Source organism: Lontra canadensis, unplaced genomic scaffold (genome assembly GCF_010015895.1).
Source record: "Lontra canadensis isolate GAN:19392208 unplaced genomic scaffold, GSC_riverotter_1.0 scaffold6, whole genome shotgun sequence".
Classification (NCBI taxonomy): Eukaryota; Metazoa; Chordata; class Mammalia; order Carnivora; family Mustelidae; genus Lontra; species Lontra canadensis.
In genome coordinates this window covers 32,677,669-32,691,671 of record NW_022631000.1, presented here as the reverse complement: position 1 = coordinate 32,691,671, position 14,003 = coordinate 32,677,669, and the positions used below count along the sequence as shown (strand labels likewise).

The 14,003-nt window shown below is 40.2% G+C and overlaps 1 protein-coding gene across 4 annotated transcripts in view; it reads right to left on the bottom strand.

Moving 5' to 3' along the window:
- The window catches only part of ARHGEF26 (Rho guanine nucleotide exchange factor 26), a 113,217-nt gene that overhangs the window by 33,029 nt on the left and 66,185 nt on the right, over positions 1-14,003 (bottom strand). For all 4 annotated transcript variants that reach the window (XM_032852547.1, XM_032852548.1, XM_032852550.1 and 1 more), the window contains 2 exons: positions 11,849-11,923; positions 5,425-5,514 (listed from right to left, as the gene is read on the bottom strand). In XM_032852547.1, coding sequence (XP_032708438.1) covers positions 5,425-5,514; positions 11,849-11,923 — 165 coding nt within the window. The remainder of the gene's footprint in view (positions 1-5,424; positions 5,515-11,848; positions 11,924-14,003) is intronic.

Below are 14,003 nucleotides of genomic sequence, written 5' to 3'. Positions count from 1 at the left end.
GTTCATGGAGTTTCCAGCCCCCAAATCTCAAATCAAACAATTATCCAACTGGGATGGCTGAGACTTAAAAGGCGATAACAGAGAGATGCTTAGACAACTTGGGGGACCCTACCATCCCACCCCAGAGGTCACCACAAGGGATCAGGTGTCGGGTTTGGTCCCATGAAAGGGCTGCAGTTGTGGAGAACACAGAGCTATCTTGCTAGTGCGTGTAAGCCTACGGGATACACTGAGGGCGTTCTTCGGCTAAGGTCCAGAGTATACACCACCCTAGAGCAGTTCTTGGTTCAGGAAACGGGGGAAGTATATCTTTTATTCTATATAGTTTTTAAAATAGATTGATTTTTATGGATTCCTCACATCCCATGAGGCAAAAATTAAGATCTAAAATCAGCAGCAGTTTTCAAGATGTCAATGCTTTTTTGAAAGCAAAAACCTGGCATTATAAGTGTTGTTTGTTTCCAAATTTATTATTAGGAGATTAAACTCATTTTATTTCTGTTTTTGTTTTGTTTTTTTTTTTTTTAAAGAAAAAACTACTAAAATGACCAAAGAAAAGAATCCAGACAATCCGCGGTGGAATAAATGAATTCTCCTAGTTAAGAAACTCTGACTAGAACCAACACTAGAAAAGAAATACATGAACAAAAATATTTCCTTAAGAGTCCTGAAATAATTTCTATGGAGAAAAGCCTTTTTATTCTTTTTGGTTTTAAGCAGCATTTTAGAAAACTAGCTTCTGCGTAAAATTTAACAATTTTATAGGCCAGCAAGACAAAGAAGAGTTGCTGAAGAATAACTTTTTAGTCAAGATAAAATTAATCATTTAAGCATTTTAAAGATTTATTTATTTATTTATTTGACAGAGAGAGAGAGAGAGAGTGAGAGCTTTCACAAGTAGGCAGAGCAGCAGGCAGAGAGAGAAGGAGAAGCAGGCTCCCCATTGAGCAGAGAGCCCGATGCAAGGCTCCATCCCAGAGAGCCTGATGTGGGGCTCGATCCCAGGAACCTGAGATCATGACCTGAGCCAAAAGGCAGAGGTTTAACCCACTGAGCCACCCAGGCAGCTCCATTTAAGCATTTTAAAGTGTACATGTAATTCGGTAACTTTTAGCACATTCACAGCGCAATGCAATAATCATCACCACCTCATTCCAGAACATTCTCATTACTTGAATGGTAAGTAACTGGAGAGGGAGAAAAACCAAGAGAGAATTTTAACTATAGGAAACAAACTGAGGGTTACTGGTGGAGGGATGGGTTAACAGGGTGATGGGAATTAAGAAGGGCACGTGATGTGATGAGCACCAGCTGAGGAATTACTGAACTCTACATCTGAAACTAGTGATGTACTTATATGTAGGCTAATTGCATTTAAATAAATAAATAAATAAATAAATAAATAAAACCCTATATGTAGTAAGCGGTCACTCTCCATTCTGCCCCCTGTCTCCTACCCAGGCCCTGGCAGCTAGTAATCTACCTTCGAACCCCGTAAGTTTGCCTATTCCAGATAGTCCATATCAACAGAATTATTGAATACAGGACCTTCGATGTTGGCATGTATCAGAACTTTAATCATTTTTTATGGCTAAACACTACTTCACTTTAGGAATGTAGCACATTTTATTCATCAGTTCACCTATTTTCTTGACGGACATTGGGGTCAATCCCACTTTTTTGGCTACTGTGAATAATGCTGCCATGAACATTCACAGAAAACCTTTCATTTGAATGACTGTCTTCAATTCTCCTGAGTATTTACCTCGCAGTGGAATTGCTGGGTCATATGGTAATCCTACTTTAACGTTTTGAGAAGCCACCAAACTGTCTTCTGTAATGCACAGACTTTTTAATACCTCAGACTTCTGCATTTGTCCACTATATCTTGGACTTCTAGTTATAAGCAAAGTCCCCAAATAATGACCAGGAAACCTATCCACCCACCAATACGCCACCCCACTCCATTACACTTAATTTATGGTTCATGGTCTAGCCCGGCATCCTCAACTTCCCCATGTGCTTATTCATAAGGCCAAACTTTCCATTACAAGACAAAAAAATAATCCTCCCCAACTCTGTGAAGGCAACTTTTAGAGAAAGCGGGGGTCTAGAGGAAAAAACACTTGGATCTGAGGTACAAACTGGTGTCTGATCTTAATTGGTGACCAACTTTTTCTCCAGAGCCCTCATTTCCTTCCTCCTGCCAGGGTTCTTGGATGGAAAAGTCTAATCTGTTTAAACAGTTTCACATCTTATTCACTCTTCATCCCTCTGCAACATGCCTGCCAGACCTATGAAACTATTCTTTTTTTTTTTTTATGTTAAGTTAGTCACCATGCAGTACATCATTAGTTTTTGATGTAGTGTTCCATGATTCATTGTTTGCATATAACACCCAGTGCTCCATGCAATACATGCCCTCCTTAATACCCATCACTGGGCTCACCTATCGCCCCCAACTCCCCTCCCTTCTAAAATCCCCCACTTGTTTCCCAGAGTCCATACTATGAAACTATTCTGACAAAGAATCTGAATATTTACCTATTGCTTACTGTCAATCAGATCTGTTCCAAGTCCTTTATGCAATGAATTTAATCCTCACAGTAACTCCCTAAGGGAAGTAACTATCATCAGTCCCCACTTTAAGGTTCAGAAAACTGAGACATGAAGTAATGCCCAAACTCACAGAGCTATTAGCTGCTGGAGTTATTTTCTAATTTGCAATTTCCTAATGATTTTTTTTTTCCCCTTAACTTTTTCTTATCTCTCTGAGCTTATATGCTGAAGACACTTCTTGTCTATATGTGAGTTGCAAATATTTTTCCAGTTTGCTATTTCTCTCTCTACTTTTTTAAGTCTTATTTTTCTCATCTATAGAGAAATTTTTAAAATTTTTTTATATATATGAACTTACCAATTTTTTTTAATGACTTCTGGATTTGGAATAAGTTCAAAAGGCCTTTCCCATGTTGCTGAAGTGTTGCTTCCCTGCTTAGAACTTTTCAGTGGCTCCCAAATGACCTTGCTCAGCTGTTCCTCTTGGCACATAATGCCCCCCAACGTGAGCTGCTGTTTACTGCTTGGCTCTGCCTTCTCCCCCTGCACCCCATGCCTACCCACACTGGATGCATACAACTGCTGGGCTACAGCAGCTGAAGCCATGCCCTGTGCATTTGTTCCTCCTTTTTACTTCTAGAAGACCCTTCCTAACTCACCTTTCAAGATTCAGCTCAAAGGTACCTCTGGTATGAAGCTTTGCCTGACTGTGACTAGCTCCCCACGTGGCCCTGTATGCCTCATGGGTAGGGCTGACCACCCTTCCCATTGAGAGTATTCTCAAAAAAAAAAAAAAAAAAAAAAAAAAAAAAAAAAATGTGGGGGAGGAATCACACCATAAAATTCACTCTTAACTATAGAGAACAAACTGAGGATTGCTGGAGGGGAGGGGAGGGGGGATGGGCTAGATGGGGGATGGGCATTAAGGAGGGCACTTGTTATGATGGGCACTGGGTGTTGTATGTAAGTGATGAATCACTGAATTCTAAAACAAATTTTTTTTTAAAGAAAGGAGAGAGGTTCTCAATTGTCTTCCATCCACAGTGACAGCAGCAGACATTGCAGATTCCTGTGTACTTCAGGGGTCTTCTAGTAGACTGTTAAGTTTCCTGAGGGCAGGGATCAGGTTTTGGTTTTCTGGCTGCCTTCCACAGAGAAAGTGCTCACAAAATTTGTTGAAGCAACACATGCGCTTGGACAAATAATTTGACTTCTTCACACAGCTATAGCTTCTCGTCTTTAAAATGAACTGAATAAAAATGTCCACTGTTGCTCGTAAAGTGCTATGGAAACAGGTTCCTCAGATTTTATGTATTCTAAGTAGTCTGAATTAAGGGTCTTATTGTAAATCTAAACATAGAATATCTTCCTTTAGGCTTGTAAATACTTTAATCATTGAACCAAAAGAAAACAAAAAACCCAAAATTCATGAACTCAATTGATGTTAATCATTTATTTTTAAGGATCCTTGGGGTAAGCATTTTTCAATTACAAATTAATTTGGGGCTCTAGAGAAACAGAGCTTAAAGATAACTCAAGCCAACAGATTTTCAGTGAAGGAAAAAAAAAAAGAAAAATGATCAGGGAAGGGATTTATCATCTTTAAAAATCAACATGGTTAGGAATTTATAATCTTCAAAAAGGAGGAGATAAAACTTTTGATGTCTAGGTATATTTTCTAAAATACTTAGAAACAAATTACCGAGAAGGACAAGTTTTTCTTTGAGGGATGGAGGAAAGATGAGTTTGGAAATGGCTATAAATTTCTGTAGAAGGCCATTATGACAAACTGCATATGTGCATTTGTTTTTCACAAGTACACATCATCTTCCGTTCTAAGAATTATGTGTCATGTTCCTGCCTCTCAACCGTTGTAGTCAGGACATTCTGGTGAGAGTTTACACTGATCTTCAAGTCAAGACACAGGCCCCTCTGCCTGATTCCACCATCACTAGCCCAGTGACCCCTTTAACAATTAAATATTCTCTGGGCTTTATTTTTCTCATTTATAAAATAAAAGCATACAGCTCTACTGAACCAGTGGTCCTCCAACAGTAACAGCAAGGCAGAGAATCTCCTCTCCGCACAAGACCACGAAATGCTGATCCCTTTCACAGATATCTACCACACAATTTAGGAGCACTTTTACTATGAAAAAATACAACTAGTCACTTTAAGCTGCTTAATTAAAGTTACAAGTTAGAAAATACAACCGAATCACAATCGTGTGAGCCCACATCCAGGAGAACTCAGTTGTGAGCCAACAAAGGACTATGACCCAGATTTGCCATTAACGGTCATTTTCTTCTTTACACATCCTGTCATCCACTCCTAAACAGTATCGACAAGCAGTGAGAGGCAGCACATACCCAAAAAAGAATTATGGAAGAAAAACAAATTTGAAAAGAACACTCCATTAATTTTCTTTTTTCTCCAACTAATTTCTTTTTTTCCAGACTGGAAGAGGAGTGTCTTTACCTAATTGAGGAGAACACGTGCTACAATTTATGGATTTTGTTTGTTTTGCAGGACACTTTGAGAATAGTCATTCTAAAATTCTTTTTTTTTTTTTACTACCCTTTTCCCTAAATTTAGGGAGGCAGGGTGAGGGAATGTGCTAGTTAGATAAACCTAACCTTGTGGCCTGGAGAAAGGCAACTTTATCTGGTGACCATAAGCAGGAACAGAGCTGCCTGGAGCTTCTGCGATGCCCTCAGCCAGTCCGGTCCCTCTCCAGTCAATTTATGGCCCTTCTTTGAAAAGCAAATTCCTATGCACTTTGTTGCCCTCAACTATCAGTCTCTATTTACATAAGATTTAAGCAAGAGCAGCAATAAATCTGTTTATGAAGAAACACGAGAATACCTTAATTTTAAATTCCAACTGGGAGTTAATTGTGTACATCATTTCAGTCCTTTCCATCTTCCGAGCTCCTTCATTGCACAGTCGAACCAACTGAGAACAAAGAAGAAGAAGGACGGTTAAGAGGTCAAGGAAAGAAACCTCAATTTCAAATACAGATCTCTCGCAGGAAATAAGCTGCACTTGGGAAGCTCCAGAGACTCACTTCTGACAGTTAAAGAACTCACAGTCTTACACAGTGAAGACATTGTACCCAGTTATAGATGGTGTCATTAAGATGTGAAGACAGAGGGGGAAAAAAGTCCTGAAAAGTCTCCGGGACACATTTGCTCTGAGGGCTCTCCCACAGTCTGGTCTCTGACCTTCTGCTCCTTTCCTTTGTCCTTCCTCCTCTCCTTCCCCAGGGAAACCCCAGCCAGCCTCAGGGCAAGCTTTTCCTCTCTCCCCACTTCCAAATCCCCGAGGCTGGGGCAGACTACCAATTGCAAAGGCAAATTTTAAGCAGAGTCCTACCTGCAAAGCATGTGACCGATACACAGGGTGCCAAAAGAGGGAAGGCTCTGGGTGGAACCCAAGGATCGATGATTTTTCAAGGATGGCCAAGCTAAGGGAAATTCAGTTTAACTAGAATTACTGAACTACCTAGGAACTGAATGTATTCCAAGACCTTTGGTGGGGGCCTGTGATTTATAATAAAAAATTTATTTGGTCTTGGTTCTTAGTTTCCAGCACACAGTCCCTTCAGCCCTTGTAACTTCCTATTTAAGAGCCAGGGGAGCATCTTTAGTTATAATACGTAGTTCTGTTCCCAGTTCCTGAAAGCTCCAAGGCCATAATGAGTGTCTTCCTTTTCCTAACAAGCCCCTTTCAACCACATCTGAATTTACCTTAGTGAGGTAGCTTGTAGAAACCCCCTAAGGATAAGGCTGGTTGTCAGGGGAGCCAACCAAGTGATTACAGAGAGGGATGTAACTTTCAGCCCCGCCAGACCCTCCCCAACCAGACTACTGGGGACGGGAGAAGGCTGGTGGTTGGCTTGACCACTAATCATCAATGATGGAATCAATCATGCCTACAGAATGAAACCTCCATAAAAATTCTCAGACTGTGAATTTCAGAGAGCTTCCAAGTTGGTGCACAAGAACACATCTGTGTGCTGGGGGGGCTGGTGAACCCCATATGGAGACAGAAGCTCTGGGCTTGAGACCCTTTCAGACCTGGTCCTGGCATTGGTCTAGGCACAGTGAACACCACGAGCAAAGGGCTGATCATGGTAAAGTGATTCTGTGTCTGAGAAAGGAAAAGAGCCTGACACAAGGAAGATGGCACAAGATGAAGGGACAGAGGCCAGGGTCAAAGCACACAAGTTCTTAACGCATCTGGACTGCATTCCGAGTGCAAAGAGAAGCGTTACTCGCAGGCTTTCAGCAGGGGAGAGAGAGGATGCAATTTATGCTACAATCACAGGCTTTCCCCAATGTGTTTGTTCAATTCCCTACTGATGGACGCTTAAATGATTTCCGATTGCTTAATAGATTTCTTGATTTGGGGGGTACCCCTATCTTCAGTTACAGCTTATCTTTCAGTCTGAACCTAGAGTCCACCGATGCAGGGACAGATGGTTACACCTGGTCACAAACAAGGGCTGAAAACACCTGGCGTAGGGTTAGGGGCAATCTGAAACTGCAGTATGCTGAAAGGATTAAGTATGCTGAAAGGAAATCTAACCAGGTGGCCGTGGCTCCAGACATTTTCACAAATTCTCTTGAGGAGTATGTTCACAGCTCCCATAACTATGTTCCTGGACTTGGTCTGTCCCCTGGGTTCTACCACCAACTACCAACTACCTATATGGCCCACAGGCAGCTCGAACTCTAAAATGAGAATGACCAAACCTACACACCCCCTTCATCACCCCCTCCCTGTGGCCCCGTGTGCTCTAGGTCAGTGACTACTTCCAGCATCATCCACCTTCCCGGTCCGAAACCCTGGCACTCAGTGCTCTCAGTCGCCTCCTTCTCCTTTGTCCTCTGTAACATTTCCCTCCCTTTGCCTTGTGCCCAGAACTCAGGCCCAAACCCCCCACTTCCCTGGATTATTGGCCTACTTATTCTCTGCCATCCATTGCTCCTACCCTACCCTTACACATCCTGATGATAACACTATCAATCCTTATAAGTTCAAATCTGATCATGAAATGCCTGGGCTATAAAATCACTAGTAGGCTCCCCTGAGCTTTCAGAATTAGGTCTTAGCAACACCATGATCTGGCAACTGCTCTTATCCTGGACCTCAGCCCTACAAAATTTCTGGTCAAAGCACCACATTCCATCTTGCCTTTGCCCTTTTGCATGTGTGATTCCCTCTGCCCACACACCCTTCAGTCCACTCTGTCCAACCAACTCCTTCTTATCTAGATTTATAACCCCCTACCTGTCTCTCAGGACTTATCTGGGACAGTTTCTCTCCAAAGAGAATGGAGAGCAGAGATTGTGAAATTTCCATATATGTCAGCCTAGTGCCCACAGCCCAGCACCTAAAAACACAAGGAACACGCAGCAAATGTTTCTGTGTAAACAGCCTTCAGAGACGGTTTGTAAGTCACTTAAAAAAAAGGGATGGGGGCAGGGTGGAGGAGCAGTTCCTTTATAATCATCCTATTTTAAAATGAGAAGGGAAAAGGGCATTACTAAGTTTGGGTTATCATCTCACTTCCTAAACTTCCAAATATCAATTCCATCAGCAAAAGTCCATGGAGTCATCCACCACAACAGAAGACAAGGTTTCAAAGAGCATATTAAAAACAAGAAAATTCCCCAAATGTCTTAAGCAATGGTCTCATCAGTGGAGCCCATTTTAATGACTATTTCAAAGGGACAAGAACTCGTTTGCAAATGTGTGCTCTGGTGTTTTTATTAAAATCAGGCTCAGCATATTAAAATAATGCCTTCCTTCGGCAGCTGTCAAAGCTTTATTAAATTCAACTCACTAACTTTTTTTAAGCCAAATTTATTAAAAAAAAAAAAAAGCTCAAACCTTCTAACAAAGAAATATAAATTTAAAATATTTTCAATCTATTTCATTCACAAAGATTTTTTTTTTTAAGAGTTTATTTATTTGAAAGCAGAAATCACAAGGCGGGGGGGAAGTAGGCTCCCTGCTAAGCAGAGAGCCCAACCCGGGCCTCAATCCCAGGACCCTGAGATCATGACCCGAGCCGAAGGCAGAGGCTTTAACCCACTGAGCCGCCCAAGCAACCCACATTCACAAAGATTAAATGAATATTTGATGCTGGGAAGTGTGCAGAAAGACAGACATTTACATATCTTTTGGTGGCCATGGACTTGGGAGCAACCTTTCTTGAAGGCACTTGGGGGCCTTTAAAAATACCTAAATTTTGTCCCAATAAACCCACTTCTAGAAACTGGTCTTTAGAAATAATGAGATGAGTACATTTATGTCAGACAATTCCAGGCAGTACTAGTAGAATAGTAAGTGAAATGGGTACCATAAGAATCAATTTTTCTGGGTATGTTTATACCATATATTGGTATTGGATTAGACATCCCATTGGAAGTATATGTAGTAGAATGACAACAGTCATTACTCTTTTTTTTTTTAAGATTTTATTTATTTGAGAGAGAGATAGCAAGAGAGAGCATGGAGCTGTGGTGGGGAGAGGAGGGAAGGTGTGGAGAGGGAGAGGGAGAAGCAGACTCCCCGCTGAGCAGGGAGGCCAATGTCAGGCTCCATCCCAGGACCATGGGATCAGGACCTGAACTAAAGGCAGATGCTTAACCAAATAAGTCACCCAAGTGACCCAACAGTCATTATTTTTGACAAAAGTACCAATATATTTTATTTTCTCTTACCTAAATTTTCCAAGTTTTCTATAATGTACAGTTACTAGTTTATTTTCAGAGTATACCTTTGTAAACCTTAAAGCAGTACTTAGAGTGAAAATAGAAACCTTGTGAATCTTTCCCTTCCACGCAGTTCAAACTTCAATGTGTATGATTCTGGGACTATTTCTATACACTGGTAACTATACACCAGTAACGTACATACGAGCATCAACACACTTGATTATCTAGATGTCATTACACCATCTGTATTGCTCTGCAACTTAATGTGCCTCGCGTAACGATATAGCTTAGGGATCTTTCCAGGGGAACAGATATGTATGCTTACCTTTCTGTAAATGGTGGAACCAGTAAGCTACAGAAGAAGAGTAAAGAGAATTGGCTATTTCACTACCAGGAGAAAAGCTTATAACTTAACAGATCTCCAAACAGAAGTAGCGTTTTTATGAGAAAAGAATGAAAGCAGTTAGTCCCTTCAGGAGAGTAAATGCAAAAGGGCAGGAAAGACTTCCCTGGCACCCACCCTCCAACCTCCTACTCCTTGAACCTCAGACGCCACTCTGCACCAGATGAACTTGAGATTCCCTGGCAATCACCCACCCCGTAGCTCCACCCCAGCATGTGAACAGAAAATCGGGAAGTAAACACATTTTTATTTAACAGAAATGTCTTTCTTGTTTTTGAGTTGTTCGATGAGGCCAGTAAGTCTTTCCAAGGCCCCAAATTCAGTAAGTACTTACACTCACTTCAGCAATGTGTATGAGGAATTTCAGTGACATATTATTCATACTATGCAAATAAATTTGATTAGCATTTTAATTACCAGAAAAGATATTACTCATTTTTTCCAAGAATGAGTAACTATCTAGAGACACTTGCCCAAGGGCCTTAGGTAGTCTCCTTCTAAAAACTTGGACCCTTGGGGCGCCTGGGTGGCTCAGTGGGTTGAAGCCTCTGCCTTCGGCTCAGGTCACGATCCCAGAGTCCTGGGATCGAGCCCCACATCGGGCTCTCTGCTCAGCAGGGAGTCTGCTTCCTCCTCTTTCTCTGCCAGCTTCTCTGCCTACTTGTGATCTCTGTCTGCCAAATAAATAAATAAAAATCTTTAATAAATAAATAAATAAATAAATAAATAAAAACTTGGATCCTGATATACCAAGTGTCACTCTCTAAAATAAATACTGGAAACTCCTACTTTCTTTTCTTTTCAGCTAAAGCAAACAAGTGAAATTCTGCATTTTAATTTTGAACAACAAATGCTCTATTTATACACTCTTTTTGTTGAAAGTACTGATACTGTTCTCCCAGAATCTTTAAACTCCATCAGTAACCTTGACAAATGAAAAAGAAGTTAATTCCTAAGTTGGCTGTAATAGTGGTTTTAGTTACCATACACCACTAGGAGACTCAAGAAATAATTCTGATGTTCATAACTTCTGCTCAAGAGAGAGAAAGAAATGCAGAGAAAACAAGTCACTAGAAGGGCATTTCTTCACAGAGAGCCTTTTATATGCTTATAGTATCAGATTAAGGCAATTCACTGATGCATTACATTTTTGCCCGCCTTTCCTACAACTACCAGTGTCAAATCCAGTGAATAAGAGATGCCTGAAGGAATGTAGTGGTTTAACTGCAGTGTGAAATTCTTGAAAAACACTAAATATCATTCCTAGCTCAATTCAACAATTACTACAGCCTTCCTCTTTCCTCTTCTGTGTGAATTCTTTTTATGCACTCAATCTCTGTGCGCACCTCCCCAATATTATACATCGCTTCTCTACGTCCTACTATATATCCATAAAGGCCACTGTCACCTTTAGCCTAATCAATACAAAAGCCTCACAACTGGTCCCACCCCCACTGCCACCATTATAACACATGAATTTACACCTTCTGCATCGTCGTAAGACAAGGTCCACACTTCCCTAACATTGGCTCCCCAGTATTCTTTCCTAGACCGGGCTCTAAAGCCACATGAAGAACATGTCAGTTCTTCAAATGCCCCAAATATTTTTCTTGCCTTTGGGTTTCTACACATACCCAAGACACTGTTTTCCCCACCAAGCCCTGGTTCAGAGCTCAGCTTGCTTTAGGTTTCAGCTAAAACATCACTATGTCCTTCTCTACCGTGTTACTCCCCATTCTTTATTGTAATTCTTACGTAACACCTGCTTTCGCCTTTACACAGCACGTTGCATGAGGACATTAACCACAACTGTCTTACGTCTAGTCTACATCACTGTATTTTCAGGGGTTGGCATCATGCCTGGCACAGCAGTTGATACTCAGTAAACATCTGTTTAATGAATGAAAGAATGAATAAACGACTATCCAGACACCAAAAGAAAATGAGATCTCTATTGGCCCTTACAGCAAGACTGTGTAAAACAATAAAAATACTCACTTCATTTGAGAACAGCAAACATTATTTTGTTTCTCAGCTCCCTAAAGAATGCCATGTGAATGGCTTTGAGAACTCCCAATGCTCAGCATCAAACCCAGATGTGTGCTCTTCTGAGAAACTGAAGGGTTTACTGAGGGACGAGGTAGCTTTCAACAGTTACCTTGCTCACTTCCTTTAGGGCTCTTTTGCAGACCTCATACTTTGGAGAGTCCTTCGGTGTTTTCTGACAGATAGTCTGCAGTGAAGCAAAAGAAAAGAAAAAAAGGTCAATTTATTTTATTAAGTAAAATAAAATCAAGGTCCAGCCACATCCTCTTAATTATAGCAAACTTAACAATGCTGAACACATTATGGAAGACTATAAAGATTACATTAAAATCTGATGACAAAACTAGGAAACAGTCTTTAAATGCACAGGATCTAAGTAAATCCAGGGAATGATTAAATAAGAGAATGGACTTCAGAGGTGGAGGAACCGGGTTTCAAATCCAAGTTCTGTCCCTTACTAGCTATTTGACTGTGGGCAAGTTACTCAAAGTAACTATGTCTGTAGATAATATCACTGAATAAAAAGATCAAGAAAAACAGGCCGCTGGATCTTCTCTTTCTCTTGATATAGCTATACTGCAATTTTTATAATGCTAAAATTGACTTCAAAGAGGGTTAATTCAAGGTAAATGGGAATACAAATAATTTTTGAAACCATATCCATTCAAAGCCAATGGAATCATTTCAATTGTTAAAAATGTTCATCTCAACACGTTTAACTAACTCTCCAAATGAAGCAAAATTGAAGAGATGATGCTTTAAGTACATTTAGATTCTGCCCAGGTGGCCAGATTCTCACATTTGGGGAAACTGATTACAGCAATAGGAATCAAACAGAGACGGAAGGTAAGTTCAGAACTGGTACCTTAAATGTACATGAGTACCAGACATACAAATCTGGAAGTCAGGTGTCAGGATTGTTACATAATGCTATGTGAGAAGCAGAGTGTCCCATCTGTGGACTTTTGTCAATGGTTCTCACATTTTTTACTATGATCCACTGTAAGAAATCCATTTACATTAGCAACCAGGACATGTGAACATAAAAATGAAAAAAGGTCTTTTATAAAATAATATTTAATCACATTATGAACTGTGTATATATCACTTTCCATACATTCTATTCTATTTCACTTTTTAAAATATTCTATTTATTTACTGAGAGAAAGAGACACAGATAGCAGCAGAGATAGTGAGAGAGCAGGACCAGGGAGGAAAGGGAGAAGCAGGCTCCCCAGTGAGCTGAAGGCAGATGCTCAAGGGACCGAGCCACCCAGGTGTCCCTCTGTTCCACTTTTTAAATAAATACGGTTTATGGTTCAAAAATCAATTTCACAACCCACTAATGTGTATAGAAGCAGTATGAAAAATACTGGTTTATGTCCCTAAAAGCTGGCATCCTAAGCTGTCTTTGCACACTTCAATTTTATGTAAAATTTTGTGTATACCAAATTTTCTAGGGAGAATGACTCTAGTTTTATTCACAATCTCAGAAGTGTCTCTGACCCAAATAACTTTTGAGCCCACTGGCCATTCACAGCATTAACCTCCAACATGGTATCAATACAGTATGTTAGATTCTATGAGTCCCAATCTATTCAAGCAATTTTCTCAAAATTAAACAGAGAAAATACAGAAGGCTGAGAGATCACAGCAAAAACAGAATCTAAAGAAATACGGCTAAAATACATTATCAGAAGAAAAAGAACCCTAAACATTCATAACATTGCAAGAAATGTACCCATTTCTCATTTTTAAAAAGATAGCAAAATTTGAAATAATATTTCTCTAGATCAAAGTTTCATATTTTTATGAAAGTGTTAGAAATCTCATAAAATAAACTCTTTTTTAGTGACTTTTTACTGCTGATAAAATCTTATGGAAGAAAGTACAGTAGCTGCTCCTCAAATGTATCTTTGAAAAATTCACCATATTTACATGACTCAGGACAAGTCTGAACACTACATACATGAATTTAGTTAAGAAACACTGATTGTCTATTATTGTCAGGCTTAACATTTACTACTTCGTTCATTTCCATGCCAATCCCTCAAGAACTTATTACACTTATGCTTCAGGTGAAATAAGGCAGTTTGCCAGCAATCATACTGTGAGTGGGAGAGCCAGAATTTGTGCCCAGATCTGTCTTTCTCCAAAAGCCAAATGGTTTCTCGCACACCAAGTTTACCTTATCAGAGTCCCTTCTCTCAAGGTGCTGTGAGTGTTCAGATGGGGAAAAAGACAATCTGCTCAGAAGGGCACTGAGG